The sequence below is a fragment of the Microcaecilia unicolor genome, chromosome 3 (genome assembly GCF_901765095.1).
Source record: "Microcaecilia unicolor chromosome 3, aMicUni1.1, whole genome shotgun sequence".
Lineage (NCBI taxonomy): Eukaryota > Metazoa > Chordata > Amphibia > Gymnophiona > Siphonopidae > Microcaecilia > Microcaecilia unicolor.
Genome location: NC_044033.1, coordinates 281,890,222 through 281,914,373, shown reverse-complemented (window position 1 = coordinate 281,914,373; position 24,152 = coordinate 281,890,222). Strand labels below are relative to the sequence as shown.

Below are 24,152 nucleotides of genomic sequence, written 5' to 3'. Positions count from 1 at the left end.
GGGGCGCTTCTGCATCCCAACCTCCAGTCTCTGGCTCTCACGGCCTGGATGTTGAGGGCGTAGACTTTGCCTCTTTGGGTCTGTCAGAGGGTGTCTCCCGCATCTTGCTTGCTTCCAGGAAAGACTCCACTAAGAGAAGTTACTTCTTCCATTGGAGGAGGTTTGCCGTCTGGTGTGACAGCAAGGCCCTAGATCCTCGCTCTTGTCCTACACAGACCCTGCTTGAATACCTTCTGCACTTGTCTGAGTCTGGCCTCAAGACCAACTCTGTAAGGGTTCACCTTAGTGCAATCAGTGCATACCGTTACCATGTGGAAGGTAAGCCGATCTCGGGACAGCCTTTAGTTGTTCGCTTCATGAGAGGTTTGCTTTTGTCAAAGCCCCCTGTCAAGCCTCCTACAGTGTCATGGGATCTCAATGTCGTTCTCACCCAGCTGATGAAACCTCCTTTTGAGCCACTGAATTCCTGCCATCTGAAGTACTTGACCTGGAAGGTCATTTTCTTGGTGGCAGTTACTTCAGCTCGTAGAGTCAGTGAGCTTCAGGCCCTGGTAGCCCAGGCCCCGTACACCAAATTTCATCATAACAGAGTAGTCCTCCGCACTCACCCTAAGTTCTTGCCAAAGGTTGTGTCGGAGTTCCATCTGAACCAGTCAATTGTCTTGCCAACATTTTTTCCCCGTCCTCATTCCTGCCCTGCTGAACGTCAGCTGCACACATTGGACTGCAAGAGAGCATTGGCCTTCTATCTGGAGCGGACACAGCCCCACAGACAGTCCGCCCAATTGTTTGTTTCTTTTGATCCCAATAGGAGGGGAGTGGCTGTAGGGAAACGCACCATATCCAATTGGCTAGCAGATTGCATTTCCTTCACTTACGCCCAGGCGGGGCTGGCTCTTGAGGGTCATGTCACGGCTCATAATGTTAGAGCCATGGCTGCGTCGGTAGCCCACTTGAAGTCAGCCTCCATTGAAGAAATTTGCAAAGCTGCGACGTGGTCATCTGTCCACACATTCACATCTCATTACTGCCTGCAGCAGGATACCCGACGCGACAGTCGGTTCGGGCAGTCAGTTCTTCAGAACCTGTTTGGGCTTTAGGATCCAACTCCACCCCCCGAGGGCCCTGTTTGTTCTGTTCCAGGCTGCACTCTCAGTTAGTTGGTAAATTTTTTAGGTCAATCTCAGTTATATCCTCGCCGTTGCGAGGCCCAATTGACCTTGGTTGTTGTGTTGAGTGAGCCTGGGGGCTAGGGATACCCCATCAGTGAGAACAAGCAGCCTGCTTGTCCTCGGAGAAAGCGAATGCTACATACCTGTAGAAGGTATTCTCCGAGGACAGCAGGCTGATTGTTCTCACAAACCCGCCCGCCTCCCCTTTGGAGTTGAGTCTTCCCTTGTTTCTCTTTTGCTACATACGAGACTGGCCGGCTCGAGCCGGTTTCGGGCGGGAAGACGGCCGCGCATGCGCGGTGCGCGCGGGCGCGCGAGGGCTAGCAAAGGACTTTGCTAGTGAAGATTCCGATTGGAGGGGCTGCCGTGGACGTCACCCATCAGTGAGAACAATCAGCCTGCTGTCCTCGGAGAATACCTTCTACAGGTATGTAGCATTCGCTTTATGGTAATTTGATGTGTTTATTTTGGACATGTCTTTTGGGGTTAGGCTTTGTACATGTATTTTGTTATTGATTATTAATCTATGGGTTTCAATATATTACCATCATAGAACTTGTTGTGTTCTATACAATCAGTGGTGGGGTGGGGTGGGGTAAATGGTTAAATGTTTGATGGCAGATCATGTTATGGATCAGTATTTTGTACATTTTGTCCTTTTCTTTGAGAGAATGTTTGAATTTTCATTTCTGTAATTGTGTCTCAGTTGCGCTGTCATCAATAAAAATGTTGAAACTGACCTCCTTTCAGTCTGTTCTTTCACTACATCCATTTGACAGACTCTTGGCTCCAACCCTCACTGACTCTTTATTTATTTTTATTTTTTGTTACATTTGTACCCCGCGCTTTCCCACTCATGGCATGGCTTTACCACACTGAACTCTCTCCTCAAAGTTCTTCCACCTCCAGCTCCCCTTCATTTTCTTCCAGTTTATAACTGAGTACTTCCATGACAAGGTTCACAAGATTAACCTTGAATTCTCAACCAGGTCAACCCCATCTCTCCTTCTTCCACTCCATTTTCTTAACATAACATCTGAGCCTACCTGCTGCATCTAAGCAGGTTGTCACTAACACTTTTGACCTATCGCCAACTGTGACTGTGCCTGGGCCTGGAATACCATTGGTTCCACCTCCCTGTGATATCACACGAAAGCACAGTGTCTACAAAGGGCTGACGTTGATGCTGGAGGAGCCACAAGCCGGACAGCCCCACATCTCCTTGTCATGCTGACGAAGGAGCCTGACTAAGGAGCACTGCTTTGTGCAGATTTTGGGTGGAATTGTGGAGCATTTATATTGTCTTCTTGATAGTTTTTTTAATTATGATTATTCTTATGGCTGTAAGTGCTATTCCAGTAATTTTAGTTAGAGAGTGTTATGGAGATGTAGGTTTACCTAGTAGACAAACGAATTGTATAAGCTGTCTTTATGATATACCTTTATCTAGTTTTAAGATTAAGTCATTGTTTCAACCTGTTAAGTTTGCTTTCTTTGATTTTAGGAGAGATAATTCACCTGATCTGTTGTACATTACTGAATCATGGCTATCAGTAGAAAATACAGTGTTGAATCAACTGTGTCCATAACATTACTTGGCCCTTTATCATTCGCGGAAGTCTCTCGAGGCCGCCGCTGGAAGTCTTGTCAGCCATTTTTAAAGAGCGATGCAGCAGCAAGAGGGTCAGTGCCAGCAACGGGCAGGAAAGAATGGGGATCTTTCCTGCCCCGAAGACTCCACTAGACCACCAGGGTGGCTTTAGGAATGTGCCGGGAGGGCACTCTGCGGCTCGGGGGAGGAGAGGCAAAGAGTCAAATCGCGGCAATAGCAGGGAGCGGGAGGGAGCACCGCAGGGCCCCTGGAAACAGGAGGCCCTGTGTGACTACCCCTGCCTAAGACTGGCTCTGACTAAGCTGCACAGCAGTGCCAACACAGCCCATTCAAAGTGAATGGACTGTGTCGGCATTAGCGCAAGGCAGGCGCTAGCATGGCTTAATAAACAGGGGGTTAGTTTTTATTGACAAAAGATTACATTTTAATCTAGCTAGAATTGAGGAAGTTTTTATTTTTTCCTTGGTCCAACCACTGTATGGTTTTATTTTAATTTAAATTAGAGACAGGAAAATCACATCATGAGCTCACAAAGATGTACCATCATCAAGTTACCTATGAAATATCCAATTTGCACACTACTTTATCACTTATTTAGATAGTCTTGAAACATTGGATGTTAAAACAGCTGTTGACACTTGGAATTCAACCTTATTAAATTCACTGGATACTGTTGCACCAATGAATGAGAGCCAGGTGACTCATTGACATAGAGTCCCTTTGCTTAAATGTAAACTTAGGCAGAATGAAAGAGAATGGAGGAAATACCCATCTAGAATCATGTTAGAACAATATAACCTTACTTGTAACACAGCAAGTCTTAATCCTAAAAACTTTTATTTCAATACCATCAACGAGTCTGCTCCATCAGAATCAAAAGAGTATGGGCTAGATTCTATACATCATGCTTAACAAATTGCCGCTGAAAAATATACACCTAGACGTAGTCTATAAACTATGTCTAAAGTTTGGTGTTGTTTATAGAATTTGCCTAAATCTAGGCAAAGTTAACAGAATACGCCAGTGCCCGTTCTGCGACTATTTTTAGTCGCTGCCTTTTATCATTGGGTGAATAGCTTGGGAGAGCACCAGAAACTGGATCTCCTCCTGATGAAGCGCCCCCACCTGCATACCCAGAGGTGATGTAATTCGGGTGATCGTCCGGGGAAGACTGTCCCCCTGGATGGAGGTAACCCTGAGAGCTGGTTGACAGGGCACCAAAGAGCCCCCCAACTGGGACAGGAACTCGGCGTCTATGAAATTTCCCCCTGCCCCGGAATCCAGCAAGGCCATCGTCTGGCCCTGGAACCCCTCCCCACGGAGCAGTACAGGGACTGAGAGCAGATTGTCTGGAAGGGAAGATAACTGGCCCAGAGCCACCCCCTTCACAGGGCTCGGGCCGGAGTGTTTCCCTACTTCCCAGGCTTATTCGGGCAGGTGCCTGTGAAATGCCCGGCCTGCCCACAGTACAGGCATAGCTGATTCTGGAGACGATGGGCCCTCTCCTTGGACAGGCGATGCCGGCCCATCACCATGGGTACCTCCTCGGTTCCTTCCTAACCCTCTTTGAGGACCCTAGGCGTCTCCGAGCAGCGGTTGCGGACTCTGGTTCACTGAACAGCCCTCTCCTGGGCTCGCTCCCGAAACCGGAGATCGATCCTTGTGCAGAGTGCAATGAGAGCGTTCAGAGTGGCGGGGATCTCTCTTCCAGCCAATTCATCTTTTATCTGGCCGTTCAGACCCTGCCAGAAAATAGCTGTCAGGGCCTCCTGGTTCCACCTGAGTTCTGCGGCCAAGGTACAGAACCGGACAGCATACGCCCCGACCTACCCGGAGCCCTACTGGATCCGCAGCAGCTCCCCAGCGGCAGAGGAAGGTCGGCCAGGCACGTCGAATACCATCCAGAACTGCAGCAGAAACTCCTCCAGGTCTACCAGAACTGGACTCCGCTGTTCCCACAGTGGAGACGCCCAGGCCAGGGCGGCACCAGACAGCAGAGAGACAATGTAGGTCACTTTTATCTTGTCGGAAGGGAAGACCTCCGGTTGTAGCTCAAACAGGATTTGGCACTGATTGAGAAAACCACGGCATGCTGCAGGGGTACCGTCATACCACGGAGGCTCTGGAAGTTGCAACCATGCAGTGGAGACCTCTGCCCTAGAGCCCGGAGGAGCTGCGGCGACCTGTTGCTGGAGTGCCGGCAGCTGGTTGCAGACCTCCTGTAAAACACTGGACAAGCGGGTTAGTTGAACCTGCTGCTGTTGTAGGACCTGAGCCAGATTGGAACACTCGGTCTTGTCTGGCGAGCTCATGGCTTCAGCTTACTGTTATGACTGGGGATGTGTGAGCCCTTGTGACTGAGCACGGCGAAGATGGAGTGACACCACACTCGGTCAGGCAGCCAGACAACCCCTAGCTTCACCTGCACTTAGGCACTGCCCCCCAGGAGTTGAGCCCCTGGGTTCGATTGGCCGGCAGGACTTCCGGAACAAGCGGGGTTGCATGACCACTGACCAGACAGGTGGGCAAACAAACACAGTCCAGAGCCCGTAAATGGCAAAGCAAAGAATAGTCAGTAAACAGTCCAATGTCAAGGCAGGCAGCAACACAACACGTGGTCAGTAAGCAATCCAAGGTCAGGAACACAGGAAAATACAGGAACAGATGAAGACCACAACCTCTACGCGAATAGAAGCCGAAGCATGGAAGGACTGGAAACAGGGCTTTAAATAGTGCAGGAATTAGGCTTAACCATGTGCAGCTGTTCCAAGATGGCCGCCCCCATCAGAGGAGATGCTTTACGCCCAAATATGGGCTTCCTTCCTGAAGCTGCTCAACTCCAAGATGGCTGCCACAAGCTGAGATGCCAACTCCAAGATGGCCGTCCTATCCTGGAGATACCACATCCAAGATGGCCGTCACATCCTCGAATGCCCATACCCAGCGTGAGCAGGCTGCAACTCTGGAGGAGTGTAGCAGAGCGTAACAGGGGCAATGATCTTAATTGCGCCTTACAAGCCTCAGCAGATCTGGTTCCCTCTTTTTCTGGAGTTAACCTCCGAAGAACCGTGGAGATTGGAGTGTTTTCCAACCCTCATCGTGTTGAAAGAGGGATATACATCCCAACCTTCAGTCTCTGGCCCTCATGGCCTGAATGTTGAGGCTTCTCTTGGTCTGTCAGAGGGCGTCTTCTGAGTCTTGCCGGCTTCCAGGAAAGATTCCACTAAGAGGTGTTATTCTTTCAAATGGAGGAGGGTTGCCATCTGGTATGAGAGCAATGCCCTAGATCCTGTTTACTGTCCTACACAGTCCCTGCTTGAATACTTTCTGCACCTTTCCGAGTCTAGTCTCGACCAACTCCATAAGGGTTCACCTTAGTGCAATTAGTGCTTACATCAGCGTGTAGAGGGTAAGCCCATCCCTGGACAGCCTCTAGTTGTTCGCTTCATGAGAGGTTTGCTTTTGTCAAAGCCCCCTGTCAAACCTCCACCTGTACAATGGGACCTCAATGTCATTCTCACCCAGCTGATGAGAGCTCCTTTCGAGCCACTGACCCTGCCATTTGAAGTACTTGACCTGGAAGGTCATTTTCTTGGTGGCTGTTACTTCAGCTCGTAGAGTCAGTGAGCTTCAGGCCTGAGTAGTGGATACACCTTATACTAAGTTTCATCACTACAGAGTAATCCTTTGCACACACCCTAAGTTCCTGCCGAAGGTTGTGTCGGAGTTCCATATGAACCAGTCGATTGTCTTGACAACATTCTTTCCCTGGCCTCATGCCCATCCTGGCGAGTGCACCTTGCACACCTTGGACTGCAAGTAAGCATAGGCCTATCATGTGGAGCAGACAAGGCCCCACAGACAGTCCGCCCAACTTTTTGTTTCCTTTGAGCCCAAAAGGATGGGGGTCACCATCGGGAAACACACAATCTCTAACTGGCTGGCAGATTTAATTTCTTTCACTTATACCCAGGCTGGGCTAACACTGGAGGGTTGTGTGAAGGCTCATAATGTCAGAGCCATGGCAGCATCGGTAGCCCACTTGAGGTCAGCCTCCATTGAAGAAATTTGCAAGGCTGCGATGTGGTCTTCAGTCTACACATTCACATCTCATTATTGCCTTGAGCAGGATACCCGATGTGATAGTTGGTTTGGGCAGGCAGTGTTGCAGAATCTGTTTGGGGTCTAGAATTCAACTTCACTCCCCTAGGCCTGTTTTATTCTGTTTCAGGCTTCAATCTCACTCAGTTGTATATAGTTTCAGGTTGATCTGAGTTATGTCCTCACCATTGTGAGACCCAGTTGACCAATGTTTGTTGTTTTCTGTGAGCCTGGATGCTAGGGATACCCCACGTGTGAGAATTAATGCCCTGCTTGTCCTCTGAGAAAGTGAAGTTACTTACCTGTAACAGGTTTTCTCTGAGAACAGCAGGGATTATACTCTCACAAACCCTCCCACCTCCCCTAGGAGTTGTCTCCTGTTTTTATTTTTTCTTCTGTAGTATTTAACTGTGGTAGCCATTTATGAGCGGTGGGCGGAAAGTCACCTGTGCATGCAAGGTGGAGCAGGTCTCACGCTCGACAAAAGCTCTTATGGTTTGTCATAAAGCCCAGACTGGGCAGCGCAGCACCGCGTTACCCAGTTATGAGAATATAAGCACCACTGTCCTCGGAGAATACCTGCTATACAGGTAAGTAACTTCGCTGTAGGTGCAAGTGGCAGAAAGCATTCTTATATTTAAAGGCATGATCGCTTACAGCAGTCCTAAGATTGGGTTAAGTGCTTGTGCCTAGATTATAGCCAGAACATGCTAAAATTATAGTATACTATAATTTTCACATGTTTGGTGCTCTACTCTTGTACATTGCCACTGGCAAAGTATGGGCCATCAAAACATGGCTTGTACTTTTCCTCTAGTTGGTATTCTATAAGAGGTCATTTATGTGCATCAGTATCTAGAATACTGCTATTTACATGCACTCCTGTCACCTAAAAATAGGTGATTCCTTATAGAATTACCCCCAGTGTAATTTCAGATATAGTTTTGATGATTTTAATATGGTCTATGATACAGCGGGTGAGGTTGGATTGGTGGGTTGGTGATTTAGTAATAATACTGAATAGACGTGGGTATACCAACCTGGCACTGAATTCCCTGATGCGTGAACGTTGTTACTGATTGGTGTGAATATGTTTAGAGAGAGCTAACTGGTGGTTTTGGAACTAATGCGCCTTGATAATTATAGAAGTGTACATCAGGTATTGAATAGATTACAATTATTGCAGATCACTGATTATTTGGATGTAAGAAATATGATCATGTGTCACCTATCTTGAGAGAACTTCACTGGTTGCCAGTGAAAGCGCAGGTTGATTTAAAGTGGCTTGTTTAGTCTATAAGATTTTCACAGGTAGTTGCCCAATAACTCTCAGTTAGTTATTAACTTACCCTTCTGGTAGAATGATAGTTTGTTCTACCTCTTTTCTAAGACTTGGTTTTACTTTGGCTAAAAATGTGCAATATAAAAGTATACACAATAGCTCTTTATGCTTATCGATCTTGTAAGATTTGGAATACTATTCCTGTTTTTCCAAATTATTTAAAGTTTAGTAAGGTTTTCAAGTCCTATTTGATAGGTATTAAGGCTTTTTTTTTTTTTTTTTAATCTAGTACTTTTTTGTGTAGACCACTTTGATTCCTTGGTTGATTTAAGTGGTTTGGCTGAAAATAACCATGTGTTTTTAATTTGCGCTTTTTCCCGTTTGTCTCATTCCCTCCCCCCCCCCCCCCCCCCCCCCCCCCCCCATCTGTAGCTCCCTGAATAAAAGCAGTTTCAGTCGACCTCTATTTTATTTGCTATATATTTTTATTTATGTATTATGATGTTCGGGAACCAATGGTTGAGCATATTGTAGTGGTGAGAAGCTAAGAACTGTGACAATATTCTGAGATTCTCTTTCATCTTTTTAAGACATATTGCTAAAGAAGGGTTTTTTGTGTTTTATTTATTTATTTGTGCATTTATATGCCACCTATAACTAAGGAAATTACAACTTAAACATACATAATTAGCATTAAGTAACATAAAACACACATACAGCATGTTTGTTTATATCTAAAAAACCTAAGAGAAATACAGAATTAAAGAAGAAAGTGAAGTCCTAAATATTAATATAGATGGAAGCAGTCAGTGGGCCTATAAGCAGTTCTGCATCCTATCTAAGCCAAAAATAAGGGCCCTGTTTACTAAGCCGTGCTATAGGCGTGCTAGTGTTTTTAGCATGCACTAACACTAGAGACACCCATAGGAATATATGGGTGTCTCTAGCATTAGCGCACGCCAAAACAAGCAAGAGCACCTTCCATATCATCATGCTGATCAATCCATAGACTGGTGGGTTGTGTCCATCTACCAGCAGGTGGAGATAGAGAGCAATCCTTTTGCCTCCCTATATGTGGTCATGTGCTGCCGGAAACTCCTCAGTATGTTCTCTATCTCAGCAGGTGGTGGTCACACACAGCAGCAGCTCTGGCTAGGTCTCCAAGCCTAATTTTTAGGTTTTGTTGAGTACCTGGGGTTGAGGGCTCTTCTTGAGCAAGTGCAAACCTGGTGGCGCCAGGTCCCTCCTTTTCTCCCCCCTCCCGCTGGCTTCGTTTAAAAAAAAAAAAAATTTTGGACGTCCTTAAGGGCGTTTATTTCAACGTTTATTTAAACGTTTATTGCAGCTACTCACTGGGACACCAGTTCGTTACAGCTCGGAGCGAGAAGCAGGTAATTTTTACCTTTTTATAGCGGGCAGGGGGTTCCCCGATCGATCTCCATATGGCCTATGGTGTCGGAGGGCGAGAGCGCAAAGAATCGCTCCCCGGACCGCGTGTGCGCTTCTAGCGGGGATGCGGGGGTCTTAAAGTCTGATTTGCCCTTGTTGGGTGTCAGTTTGGAGGCCGGTCAGTGTCCTGGTTCTTCCTCCGGTGTGGCGGTTTTTCCCGCCATAAACGCCCATCCCCCGCTGCTCGCCTCCGCCATCTTGGCCGGCCACTCTGCTCGGACGGCTTCTTCTTGGGCCGCCCTTGAGCTGGGAGACGTTAATGCCATAGCCTCCCTTGATTTGGGCGACGGCAAAAAAGCGGCTAAAGTTAAGCGCCGTTCTTCCCGCGCGGCTCCTTCGCGGACTGTCGCGCCGGACGCCATCTTGGATGTGCAGCATGTTTCTCCCCCGCTCTTGCAAGCGCCGGTTGAGGGTACGTCTAGGGCTGTGGCCCAGGCTGCTGAAGTGCACAGTCTGGAGGGTTTCTCCCCCGAGTTTATTTTGCTGCTGCATCAGGCCTTCCTTATGCAAAACGCTGCCCCTGCTCCCTTGGCCGATAAAGGGGTTGAGGCCCCCGGAAGTAAACGCCCTCGGGTGGATTCCCAGGCCTTAGAGGACCCTGTCTCCTCTGATGTAGATGAGGGCAGCGTATCTGAGTTCTCCCAATGGTCCTTTGGGGATTCCTTGGAGGAGACGGATTCCCGCTCGGATGGAGCGGATGACCCCTCTGCAGCGCGGATCTTTCGCTCAGAGGATTTGCCCAACCTGTTAGTGCAGGCCATGAGCATTTTGAAGATTTCCTTTCCAGAGGACGTCTCTCCCTCAGCCCCTGTTGGCTCCGCCATTATGCTGGGGACGAAGCGCCCGCCTAGAACCTTCCACGTGCATGATACCATGCGCACCTTAATTTCGGCTCAATGGGATGTCCCGGAAGCAAGCCTCAAAGTGGCTAGGGCTATGTCCCGCCTCTATCCTTTGCCTGAAAGTCAACGGGAGGCCTTTCTTTGGCCTACCGTGGATTCTTTAATCACTGCGGTGACTAAGAAAACGGCGTTGCCAGTGGAAGGTGGCACGGCCCTAAAGGACGCCCAAGACAGAAGATTGGAGGCGGCCTTAAGGTCGTCCTTTGAGGCGGCTGCCTTAAGTTTGCAGGCCTCAGTTTGCGGCTCCTATGTGGCCAGGGCGTGCCTGACGATTGTGCAGCGGGCTTCCCCCTCGGATCCTTCCTTGAGGGCTGATTGGCCGGCCCTGGAATCGGGCTTGGCTTATTTGGCAGACTTACTGTATGATGTCTTGAGAGCCTCAGCTAAAGGTATGGCTCAGACAGTCTCTGCGCGGCGGTGGCTTTGGCTGAAGCATTGGTCTGCTGACCACGCCTCTAAGTCCCGCCTGGCTAAGTTGCCTTTTAAAGGCAAGCTGCTCTTTGGGGTCGAGCTGGACAAAATTGTGACCGATCTCGGCACGTCTAAGGGCAAGAGGTTACCAGAGGTCAGGGCTTGGGCCAGTGCTCGCCCCGGTAACTCCAGAGGACGGTTTCAGGAAGCCCGTCGGTACCGCCCGGGCAAGTAGGGCTCCTCTGCCCCCTCTTCCTTCAAGAGGAACTTCTCCCCCAAGCAGCATTCCTTTCGCAGAGACCGCCGTCCCGGAGGTGCGCCCTCCGGTCCTCCCCAGGGTCTCGTACCCAATGACGGGGTCCTGGTCCATGGCCCAGTGCAGATTGGAGGACGCCTGTCCTCGTTTCTGGGCGAGTGGACCAGAGTAACTTCAGACACTTGGGTGCTGGAAGTCATCAGAGACAGCTACAAGTTAGAGTTCTGCCGACCCTTAAGAGACGGGTTTGTACTCTCTCCCTGCAAGTCTCCGGTCAAAGCTGTGGCAGTGCAGCAGACCTTGGACAATCTGATCCGCCTGGGTGCGGTCGTTCCGGTGCCAGAAAATCAGCTTGGCAAGGGACGTTACTCCATTTACTTTGTGGTACCAAAGAAAGGAGGTTCTTTAAGGCCTATCCTCGACCTCAAAGGGGTCAATCGGGCCTTGAAAGTTCGGCACTTTCGCATGGAGACTCTCCGCTCTGTTATAGCGGCAGTGAAGGCAGGGGAGTTCCTGGCATCCTTGGATATCAAGGAAGCGTACTTGCATATTCCCATCTGGCCTCCTCATCAACGCTTTCTGCGTTTTGCAGTCCTGGGCCGACACTTCCAGTTCAGAGCCCTCCCGTTCGGGTTGGCTACTGCTCCGCGGACCTTCTCCAAAGTAATGGTGGTCATCGCGGCCTTCCTGCGAAAGGAAGGAGTACAAGTCCATCCTTATCTGGACGACTGGTTGATCCGAGCCCCCTCTTATGCAGAGTGCGGCAAAGCTGTGGACCGGGTGGTTGCTCTTTTGAGCTCCCTGGGGTGGATCATCAACTGGGAGAAAAACCAGCTGCGCCCGACTCAGTCCCTGGAGTATCTGGGAGTTCGATTCGACACCCAAGTGGGCAGAGTGTTCCTGCCGGACAATCGGATTGTCAAACTTCAGGCTCAGGTGGACCAGTTCCTAGTAGCCTCTCCGCTTCTGGCTTGGGACTATGTGCAGCTGTTGGGCTCTATGACGGCCACGATGGAAGTAGTGCCCTGGGCCAGGGCTCATATGAGACCACTACAACACTCTCTGCTGCAGCGCTGGACTCCGGTGTCGGAGGATTATGCTGTGCGCCTTCCCTTGGACCCAGCAGTGCGCAAGACGCTGAGCTGGTGGCTGAAGACAGACAAGTTGTCTGCAGGGATGCCTCTTGTGACCCCGGAGTGGATTGTCGTCACGACGGACGCCTCTTTGACGGGCTGGGGAGCCCACTGTTTGGGAAGGACAGCGCAGGGGCTCTGGTCTCCTGCAGAGGCAAAGTGGTCTATCAACCTCCTGGAACTCAGAGCCATTCGGTTGGCGCTATTGCAGTTCCTCCCGATACTGGCGTTGAAGCCAGTACGGGTCCTGTCGGACAGTGCCACGGCTGTGGCCTATGTCAACCGCCAGGGAGGTACCAAGAGCGCCCCTCTAGCCAAGGAGGCCATGAATCTATGCCAGTGGGCGGAAGCGAGCCTGGAGCAGCTGTCAGCGACCCACATTGCCGGGGTCATGAATGTCAAGGCGGACTTTCTCAGTCGCCATACCTTGGATCCCGGAGAGTGGCAGTTATCGGCTCAGGCGTTCTTGGACATCACGAAGCGCTGGGGCCAGCCGAGCCTAGATCTGATGGCGTCATCGGCCAATTGCCAAGTGCCGCGCTTTTTCAGCAGAGGACGGGACCCTCGATCCCTGGGAGTAGATGCTCTTCTCCAACAGTGGCCAACACAGGAGCTTCTCTATGTGTTCCCGCCCTGGCCCATGTTGGGCAGGGTGCTAGACCGGGTGGCAAAGCATCCGGGCCGGATAATCCTGGTGGGTCTGGACTGGCCCAGACGTCCCTGGTATGCGGACTTGATCAGGCTCTCAGTGGACGACACTCTGCGACTGCCAGTGGAGCAGGGCCTGTTGCATCAGGGTCCCGTGGTGATGGAGGATCCCTCCCCCTTTGGTCTTACGGCCTGGCTATTGAGCGGCAGCGTCTGAGGAAGAAGGGCTTCTCAGACAAGGTCATCGCCACTATGCTGAGAGCGAGGAAGCGCTCTACTTCTACTGCTTACGCCAGGGTTTGGCGTACCTTTGCAGCGTGGTGTGAAGCAGGCTCACTTTCTCCCTTCACTGCTCCAATTTCTTTAGTGTTGGCGTTCCTGCAAGAAGGTCTGGAGAAAGCCCTGTCGCTCAGTTCCCTTAAAGTCCAGGTAGCGGCTCTGGCTTGCTTCAGGGGCCGCCTAAAGGGTGCTTCCCTGGCTTCGCAGCCAGATGTGGTGCATTTTCTCAAGGGAGTTAATCACCTGCGCCCTCCTCTGCACTCAGTGGTGCCTGCGTGGAATCTCAACCTGGTGCTAAGAGCCTTGCAGAAGCCGCCTTTTGAACCCTTGTCGAGGGCATCTCTAAAAGACCTGACGTTGAAAGCAGTCTTTTTGGTGGCTATCACTTCAGCCAGAAGAGTTTCCGAGCTCCAGGCACTCTCATGTCGAGAGCCTTTTCTGCAGTTCACTGAGGCAGGAGTGACTATTCGCACAGTGCCTTCCTTCCTGCCCAAGATTGTTTCTCGCTTCCATGTGAATCAGCAGCTCTGTCTCCCTTCCTTTCGTAGGGAGGACTACCCAGAGGAATACTCTGCTCTCAAATATCTGGATGTGAGACGAGTCATCATCAGATACTTGGAAGTGACCAATGATTTCCGGAAGTCGGATCATCTGTTTGTCCTGTTTGCAGGTCCTCGTAAGGGTCTGCAGGCTGCTAAGCCTACAGTGGCAAGATGGGTCAAGGAAGCCATTGCAGCGGCTTATGTAGCCGCGGGGAAGGTGCCGCCTATCCAGCTGAAGGCTCACTCCACTAGAGCTCAGGCGGCCTCGATGGCAGAGGCCGGGTCCACCTCCTTGGAAGAGATTTGCAAGGCGGCAACTTGGGCATCGGCCTATACCTTCTTCAGGCATTACCGCTTGACTGTGGCTGCTCGGGCGGAGGCCCGGTTTGGAGCTTCAGTGTTGTGGTCAGGGATTTCAATGTCCCGCCCTGGGTGAGTACTACTTCGGTACATCCCACCAGTCTATGGATTGATCAGCATGATGATATGGAAGGTAAAATTATGTATCATACCTGATAATTTTCTTTCCATTAATCATAGCTGATCAATCCATAGCCCCTCCCAGATATCTGTACTGTTTATATTCTGGTTGCATTTCAGGTTCAAGGTTAGTCTTCAGTTCCTGTTCAGGAGGACTTTGTGTTCAAGTTTTTTCAATTGGATTCTTCAAGAGTTGAGACGAGTTTGTGTTACAGTGAGCTGCTGCATTCCTCTCCCCTCCGTTTTACGGGGCTGGATTGAGACATAAATTCTGCCGGCGCTCCCTCCCGCTTCGGCGGTGTTAGGGTCAGTCAGCTCCTCCCGCGGTTGCGGTTGCAGGATAAGCCAGATCCCCCCGCATCAGCGGGGTGGTGTCCCTCCCCCGCTCCGCGGGGATGAGCTGGACGGATTCCCCTCCCCCACTTGTGTGGGGATGAGCTGGGTTAATTCCCCTCCCCCGTTTCGGCGGTGGTGAGCTGGGCAGAGTGTCCCTTTGTGGGTGTAATTCTCTTAAGTGCTGAGTCCTGCGGATGGAGCTTGGATATCGACATCCTGAGGAGTTTCCGGCAGCACATGACCACATATAGGGAGGCAAAAGGATTGCTCTCTATCTCCACCTGCTGGTAGATGGACACAACCCACCAGTCTATGGATTGATCAGCTATGATTAATGGAAAGAAAATTATCATGTATGATACATAATTTTACCTTAGTAAAATTGTCTACCGGTAGAAAAATGAAATTAAGCTTTGCTTATAAATAGGACTTTTCTGATGGAGTTCAGTTCTACGGAATATGTTACCTCAGTGTTTCTCTGACAGGAAGAAGTTATTGGTATTTCACTGGTGATTAAAAACATGGGGGTCCTTTTACTAAGGCACGCTGAAAATGGTTTGCGGTAGTGTAGGCGCGGGTTTGGTTGTGTGCCGATCCATTTTTTAGTGCGCCTGTAAAAAGGCCTCTTTTTTTTGCTGAAAATGGACATGCGGCAAAATCAAAATTGCCGCGCATCCATTTTGGGCCTGAGACCTTACCACCAGCCATTGACCTATCGGTAAAGACTCACACGGTAACCGGGCAGTAATGACCTATGCGTGCCAAATGCCACTTGGCGTGTGTCCGTTATGCACGCCCGAAAATAAAAGAATATTTTTCAGCCGTGCATATCAGACGCGCGCGCCAAGAATGAAATTACCACAAGAGCCATGCGGTTGTCATGTGGTAACTCCATTTTGGCACACATTTGGCACGCTTAGACGCTTACGTGGCTTAGTAAAAGGGCCCCATGGTTCTTCGCTATAATGTAGATTGACTAAGGTTTGGTGAACTTTGTAAAATCTGTGTCCTGAAGCTGAAGTTTGATTGTTTTGTTTTTTGCTGAATTGATTTTGGAGGATGTTAGTTTGCAGCACTGGAAAAACGTATTTTAACAATCTGATATGAAATTTCTGGTATTTGTAAGTATCTGGTGTTTGCTTCTTATTGATCCATTTATGTATGTGTATATGTTGTTTTCCTATTTGTTTTTTTAATGTGGAATTATAATTAGTTTTATGATCGGAGTCTTTTTTGAGAGTGTGTTAGAAGGATGGGATAGAAAATTGAATAAATTAAATGAAATACAGTGCTGTGCATTTTAGAAGGAAAAAGAACACTGGCATAAACATGTTATTTCTTCAAAATGTGGTTTTATTCCTGAGTATTATACTGACAGCTGAATAGGCAACATAGGCTGTGTAATAATCCCAGAAGGGGTTGAAAAAAGACTCTTGGGTCAGCTGAGTTAATGTGCTGTATTATCCTCCTGTCGTCTCCATGTTGCAATGTCCTGCAAACTCTCCTGAGAGCTAGTTGGGCATTTTGATTCAGTTGTTTGAGCTTTGTGTTTTAGTTAATTCTTCCTGAGAAAATTCATGGAAACTGGGGGGATTTTTTCTTCCTTCCCCACAAAATAGATACTGGAAAAAATCAAATCAAAACTTTGGAGATCTACTCCAGAATTTCATTGTCTTGGCATTGCACACTTTTTTCTCCCCATTTGATGAGCTTCATCCTTGCTTTCTTCCAGGCTATGGACACACAGTGCCGCTATCTGATGGTGGAAAGGCATTCTGTATCATCTATTCTGTGATAGGAATTCCCTTCACCCTCCTGTTCCTGACGGCTATAGTGCAGCGCATCACAGTCTATGTCACCAGGCGACCTGTACTCTACTTTCACCTGCGTTGGGGTTTTTCCAAGCAGATTGTTTCCATTGTCCATGCTGTGATGCTGGGGTTCATAGCGGTTTTGTGCTTCTTCTTCATCCCTGCAGCAGTATTTTCTGTCCTTGAAGAGGACTGGAACTTTTTGGAATCATTTTATTTTTGTTTTATTTCCCTGAGTACTATTGGCCTTGGAGATTATGTCCCAGGAGAAGGCTATAATCAAAAATTTAAACAGCTGTACAAGATAGGAATTACATGTAAGTACTAACATTTAAAATTATATGGGTCAATAAATCATTTATGTCGCTGGCAGCAGTGTTGACCATATAAATGCAGGACCAGTCTTAGGCAGGAGCAGCAGTACAGGACCTCGTACTCCCAGGGGCCCCGTGGCAGCAGCCCCGGCATGTGCTTCTGTCTCCTCCCCACCTCGAATCCAGCATCTCGCCTTCTCGCCCGGATCCTCTAAATTTGCCTCATCCTCAGCACTGGCTGTGATTGCTGGCTTCGGGGCCTTCTTTCTGCTGGACCTGCTTATGCAGAAACAGGAATTACCTCACAGAAGGCGGAACCCGACAGAGGGAAGGCCCTGATGCTTGCTACAGCAGTATGCCTTAATCGCAGTCGGCGCCAGGGATGAGACAAGTTTAGAGGATCCGGAAGGAAGGGAGAGACGCTGGATTTCAGGTGGGAAGAAGGGAGAAAGAGATGTTGGACCCATTGGGGGAGGGAGGAAGGAAGAGGGAGATGGAGATATGCTGGACTATGGGTAGGGGACTGCAAAATGGAAATGTGCTAAACCCAGGGGGAAACTAGAGAAAGCAGGAAATGTGCTGGACTTGGGGAGGAGGAGGGGCTGGAGGATAATGGAGTTGTGTTGGGCCGGGGGGGGGGGGGGTGCTGGAGGGAAATGGAGGTGTGCTGGGAGGAGGGGTTGGAGGGAGATAGAGATGTACTGGACCAGGAGGGGGGTTGAGGGAGATGGAGATGTGCTGGACCGGGGGGAGGGTGGCTGGAGGGAGACAGATGGAGATGTTCTGGACCTGCTGGGAAGGGGAGCACATGAGGGAAGAGAGAGACCAGACTGGAGGAGGGAAGAGATACAAATCAGATTGGGGATATGGAGTGGAATAGAGGAAGAGAGATGTTGGACCCACAAATTTAGAGAAGGAGTTATATCTGACCATTACTGTGGGCAGGAGATAGGAAGGGGAAAATGTTGGACCTGGAGTGTTGGAGGAAGGGAAGAGAGAGGGGGAGGGCAGGACACAGACGAGATGGTGGGCATGGAGTAAGAATAGAAACAGGGACACAGGTGGAATGCTGGAAAAGGGGTGGATAGGGACACTAAGAGGGCAGATTCTGAACAGGGACTCAAAGGAGAGATGCTAGATAGAACAGATAGGGACGCAGAGAGAAGATGTATGGCAGACATGGAGCGAGAAGAATGAAGAAACATGGGCCAAATCAAATGGAAAAATAAAATGCTCAGACTAGAAAGGTAGAAAATAAATGTATTTTGAATTTATTAGTTGGAACATGTCTGCTTTGGGGAATATGCACCTTTGATACCTTGCATTTCCATTTCTGTTTCTCTAGTATTGCTGTATATGCAGAGTCTGACTCCTTGAGATTTCCAGTTCAGATTTATGCCTTCATATCTATTACTGGTCTGCAGTGTTGTTCAAAGTATTAGGTCAAAGTACTTAAGTAAAAATAAATGCATATTTTAATATTTAAATAAATGTATATTTTAATACTTACATAAAAGTACAATGAAGATCACATTAAAACATTTACTTAAGTAAAAGTAAAAAAGTTACTGCCTGATATAATATTTTTTGAGGAAAAAGTAAAAGTACCATAACTACAGTGAATGCAACTATTAACTATTGTTAACATTTTTATCCCAACAATTTTATTGCTCTACAATTCAATCTACTTCACTTTTAGTAAAACTAAATTTTGAAAATGACTGTCAGTTATGCGAGTGCGCTTGTGAGTCTTTAATCCACCACAGCTATAAAGGTGTTCAACAACTGCACTATCAGGAAGTGGATTGTTCAGTCTGATAAAAAGTTCCTTCAAATCATGCTAGGTTGCAATATTACTGATGTCTTTTAACTGGGTCTGTAGGTATTAATCAAAGGAATCTCTGTCTGAAACACTTGACTTCCTTATAGCAAAGAATGCTTTATCATGATTGTTGTCATTATCATCTCCATTAGTAGTAGTGCTAATTCATCACTTGCAACTTCATCTTTGTTATCATTGTCATGCTGTCCAATTACAAGAAGACTTTCATAAAGTCAGGGCCGCCGAGAGCCGGGCCCGGGACAAGGCCGCCCCCGGGCCCCCCCCCCCACCCGAGGTCACCGCCCATCCGAGATCGCCGGGCCCTCCGTTGCCGCCCACCTGAGATTGCTGGGCCCCTCGCCGCTGCCCACCCAAGGTCGCCGGCCCCCCCTCCATCCGCTGCCGGGCCAGGCCCTCGAAACTAACCTTAAGCCTCCTTTCACTTCGCAGCAAGCAGCGGCAGGGCAGACTTCTCCTCCTTCCTTCCGTGCCCCGCCCTCGCGGATGTTACGTCAGGCGAGGGCGGGACATGGAAGGAAGGAGTGGCCTGCCCTGCTGCTGCTAGTTGCTGCAAAGTGAAAGGAGGCTTAAGGTTAGTTCCGGGAGCGACGGAGGGCGGGCCAGGCGGTGGCGCTGGGCCCCCCTCGGAGGCCCGGCCCAGGGACTTTTGTCCCCCCTGTCCCCCCCTCTTGGCGGCCCTGCATAAAGTTGATACCATTGTCTGTCGTCCTAACTAATTTTCGTCTGTGGCAAACCTTGAATATTTTCAAGAACTGATCAAGAATGTCAAATGTATGGAGACTCTTCAGTCTTAAGACCAGACAAGCAGACTATCAATCCAGTGGACTATCACGCCAATGTTAAATTTTCCATGAGATGTCCAACAGTCTGTTGTGATAAAGACACATGTCTGTTCACCAAGAATTGCAACCAGCTTCAGCTTCAGCTCTGCTTCAAAGTGACCAAACTCATCACTGTTCTGTTTGGCTGGAGACTAGTAACCAGTTCATCAAGCAAAGGCAACTCTACTGTTCTCATAGGCTGTATTCCCTGAACACCAAAATTTAAGATGAGATGATCCACTGTTTGTGTGACGAGGTTTGCAATTGCAAATGAAACAGCAAAAGGGTTAAGTGACTTGCCCAAGTTCACAAGGAGCAGCACTGGGATTTGAACTGGCCACCTCTGGATTGAAAGACCGGTGCTCTAACCACTAGGAGTGATATCTCTGCCACTTTTACTTTTTTTTATTACATTTGTACCCCGTGCTTTCCCACTCATGGCAGGCTCAATGCGGCTTACATATTATATACAGGTACTTAATTGTACCTGGGGCAATGGAGGGTTAAGTGACTTGCCCAGAGTCACAAGGAGCTGCCTGTGCCTGCAGTGGGAATCGAACCCAGTTCCCCAGGACCAAAGTCCACCACCCTAACCACTAGGCCACTCCTCCACAAGCATCAGAAGTAACTAGGTAAACAAAGTAAAAATTGGTAAAATGATTACTTCGGTAGAAGTAAAAATAACAAAATCTTTCTGTACTTCTTTACGAGTAAAAGTAGCAACATTTACTTTAGTATAGTAACTAGTTACATTTACTGAATTACTATACAACCCTGCTGTTTCGTATTTGTTGATGGTCTGTCTGTATTTTGCATGTGTGAGCAAGGTGTGTTATTCTGCTAGCATGTAGTTTCTGTGTAGAGATCTGTAGCAGTCCTGTTCTTTTTTCCTATTAGATAGTGTGTTGGGGTTTTAGGGTCTGGTGTGTTATTTACAGTGCTGCCTTTTCACAGGTAAGGTTGTTTCTCTTTGAGTCCTGGGAGTTACTGCTGTTATAGGTAAGGTTCTGAGTGTGTTTTTGCTCAAGTTTGTGCTTAGTGACTTCAAAACTTTAGTTTAATTTTAGTTTGTCATTACATCAGACAGGATTTGTAAAATAATCATCAAATGTACATACATGTGCCAATTTTCTCTTCTGAGATGGCAACCCTCGTGAGGACATTTGGTTGTAGAGGGGCAAGGTGAGGTGTAGTAGGTGTAGCAAGGAACTTGGGCATGGATGGAGCAAGGGAGGGGCATGGAGCAGGGCAACCCTACCTACTGAGGTTTTTCTAGATACACTTTGGCTTGCTATAGCTGATTTAGGGAAGCTTTTGCTACCTACAAATGTGTTGTGATTTTGTCTTTAGTGAAATATGTCTTTTTGGGAACCTATGCACGTGACATCATTTTGGCTACTAGGGGATCTTCATTGTTGCCTTTCTGTATTGGTGGGCTACAGTAATGGGGGGATTTTAAAATACTCTGCCCACATACCAGGATCTTTTCTTACCCCCTTGTTTACTAAGGGCTGTAGGCGTGCAAACCTTTTAGTGCGTGCTAATGCTAGAGACACCATTAGGAATATAATGGGTGTCTCTACAGGTAGTGTGCACTAATTTTTAGCACAAGCTAAAACGTTAACGCGCCTACAGCACGGCTTAGTAAACAGGGCCCTAAGCCGTGCTGTAGGCTGCTGTGCGCTAATGCCGACACAGCCCATTCACTTTCAATGGGCTGTGTTGGCATTGCTGCTCAGCTTAGTAAACAGGGGGGTTAATTAATATTTTTCTTTTATTCTCTGAGTAGCCTAGTGGTTAGTGCAGTGGACTTTGATCCTGGGGAACTGGGTTCAATTCCCACTGCAGTTCCTTGTGGCTCTGAGCAAGTCACTTAACCCTCCATTGCTCCAGGTACAAACAAATAAGTACCTGTATTATACTATGCAAACCACTTTGAATGTAGTTGCAAAAACCACAGAAAGGCGGTATATCAAGTCCTATTCCCTTTCACCCTTCCCCTAATTGTAATGGACTTCAACTGAATAATTTCTGGTTATTTTCATTACTTAATACTAGTTTTCCTATGATAGCATTGTGCTTATTTGAATCAGTTTTTCTCTACAAGTATTGCTTGATTTGTCTTTATTTGAAATTTCATATATAAAAAATTGTAAACAACATCTTGTCAACAAGGGGCAGGGCTAGGCAGGGGGTCCCACTGAAGTGGCCTGCACAGGGCCCTGCAATTGCTAAGACCAGCCCTGCATAAATGTTTTATTTTAAATTGTTTTTTTTTTTTTTTTGTTTTATTTCTATTTATTGGTTTTATTTTAAATCTTTTTTATTGAAGTGTATAAAGAATACAACAAAGAACCAATGACATTTGAAAACACAATATATGCTACAAATGTTGAATTCTCAATAAACATGTTATATACGATCACATATCTTGTCTCCTTTGAAAGTCATTAAGTTTCATCTATTCATTGTCTCATTGTATGAAACCTGTTACTTAATGTTCGACAGATGGCCTTTCTGATACCACGGACACTTGTGATCCTTCCGCATACTTCAACTCATTTTCTTCTTTTATCCCTAGACCCCCCCCTCCCCCCACCCTCCCGTCCTTATAATTATAAAGATCAACAGATTTTCTTGGTGATCCTGCGAAGCAAACAATGTTCCTCTAGTGCTTATACAGCACTACAGCATATTAAAGAAAACTCTGTTACAACCTTATGATACGACTTGATGCCAAATAAAAAAAAAAAAAAAAAAGAGGACATAGCCGCTTATAGTCGATTCAGAATATAACTCCTCGCCCTGGGTGCCAGGGACTGGATATAGGGTTCCCAGATCCTCAAGAATGCCTTCTTCCCCTTGGGGGAGGATCCCACCTCTCTTCTCTCCATCAACAGTAATTCATACAATCTATTTCTCCAATGCCAATACTCCGGCGGATCAGAGTGTACCCAGGCCTGCATGATCAGTTTCTTGCCTACCAGGCTGGCTTTCCTGATGAATTGCCGGGTTCCCCCCCTGTGCGAGACAAAGAGCTCATACTGATCCAAAAGGAGACCCTGCGGAGTAAGTGGAATCTTATTCTTTAATATCCGCTCTAAAAATCCCACAATTTGCCTCCAATAATTCTGGATCTTGTAACACTCCCAAAGGTAATGATATAATGTGCCTTCCCTCTGCCCACACTTAGTGCACAAAGGATCAGCTCCTCCTCCGAATTTGGATAGTTGCTGCTTGGACATGTAAGCCCTATGTAAGATCCTGTATTGACATTCCCTCATAGCCGCATTTCTCGATATGGTGGGAATCCTAGCAGATAGTTTCTGAAAGTCTAGTTTCAGGTTTGGACGCTTTAGGTCTTGGGCCCATTTCCCTAGAATATAGCCTGTATCTTTACTCCTGTTCGTCTCTCCCAATGCTTTTTGTAAACCAGAGACCGATAAACGCTCCCCTCGTATAGAACTAAAGAATGCCCTTATCTGGCGCCCATGCCCACTACTCAATTTCCCTTGTTCTAGAGATCTGACATAATGTGCTATCTGGTAATACGCAAATTGATGGCTTTGAGTTATACCCACCCCCAAGGCTCCAAGCTCCAATAGTCGTCCCTTAGAATCCAGTACATGTTCTAATCTGGTGATCCCCATCATTGCCCACCTACATATTACTTTGTTCTCCGTACCTGGTAAAAACTGTGGGTTGCCCTGCAGCGGTAGAAGGTCTGTCCCATCCGCTGCTAGCCCCCAGATCTCATTTAACTCTCTCCACATTTGTCTCAGAGGTCTTACCAATATGCTATTGCTTGCCCATGGCGGGAGTTGTCGGCTTGGGCATTGTAACATGAAATATAAATGGTATGGTTTAAAACATTCCTGCTCCAAGTTACGGGGAGTGTAGTCTTGCCTGTCTAGTAACCAATCACCCAGGTGCCTTAGTAAACTTGCCTGATTGTAACGGCGGAGGTTTGGTAGCCCAATGCCTCCCTCTCTCCATGACCCCATCATTAACTTCAAGGGGAGTTTTGGCTTTGCTCCTCTCCAGATAAATTTCCTGACATATTTACCGATTTGATTTATGTCTTTAGCCCGTAATCGTATAGGGAGTACCTGAAATAGATATAACCATCGTGGAAATTCCACCATACGAAATAGATGCACTCTCCCATGCAGATTAAGTGGCAGGGCTCCCCATCCGTCTAATCGATCCTTCAAAGCTGCAATCCTATGACCAATATTCATCAGATGTATTTCCGATGTTTTTTTAGGAATCTGTACTCCCAAGTATTTAAGTGACTCTGATGCCCATCGCAGCGGGAACTCTGTTCCCCACAGCTGCCTTACCTTATTATCTGTGGCCAGTGCTAATGATTTTGAAAAATTTATTTTAAAGCCGGCGAAATCCCCATATTCCCTAAAGAGTTCTAATAGGGCCTCCAATGAGCTCTTTGGTTGCGTTAAATGAACCAACAGGTCGTCCGCAAATGCGGATATCTTAAACCCTTCAGGTCCCCATTTTACCCCCTCTATTTCTGGATGGTCCATAATTTCCCTAATCAGCGGGTCTAAGGCCAAGACAAATAGCAGGGGCGAGAGAGGACACCCCTGTCTCGTGCCCCTCTCTATCGGAAACAAGGGCGATTGTTCCCCATTGATCCATAAATATGCCTGAGGGTTTACATATAGTGCTCCTATCGCATCCTGAAAAGCCCCTTCAATGCCCATCTTTGTCAGCACCGCAAACAGAAAGCCCCACACCAC

The 24,152-nt window shown here is 47.8% G+C and overlaps 1 protein-coding gene across 1 annotated transcript in view; it reads left to right on the top strand.

Moving 5' to 3' along the window:
- KCNK1 (potassium two pore domain channel subfamily K member 1) overlaps positions 1 to 24,152 on the top strand; it is a 176,118-nt gene that overhangs the window by 71,221 nt on the left and 80,745 nt on the right. Inside the window, exon 2 of the mRNA XM_030198127.1 lies at positions 16,336 to 16,731. Within this exon, the coding sequence (XP_030053987.1) occupies positions 16,336 to 16,731 (396 nt within the window). The remainder of the gene's footprint in view (positions 1 to 16,335; positions 16,732 to 24,152) is intronic.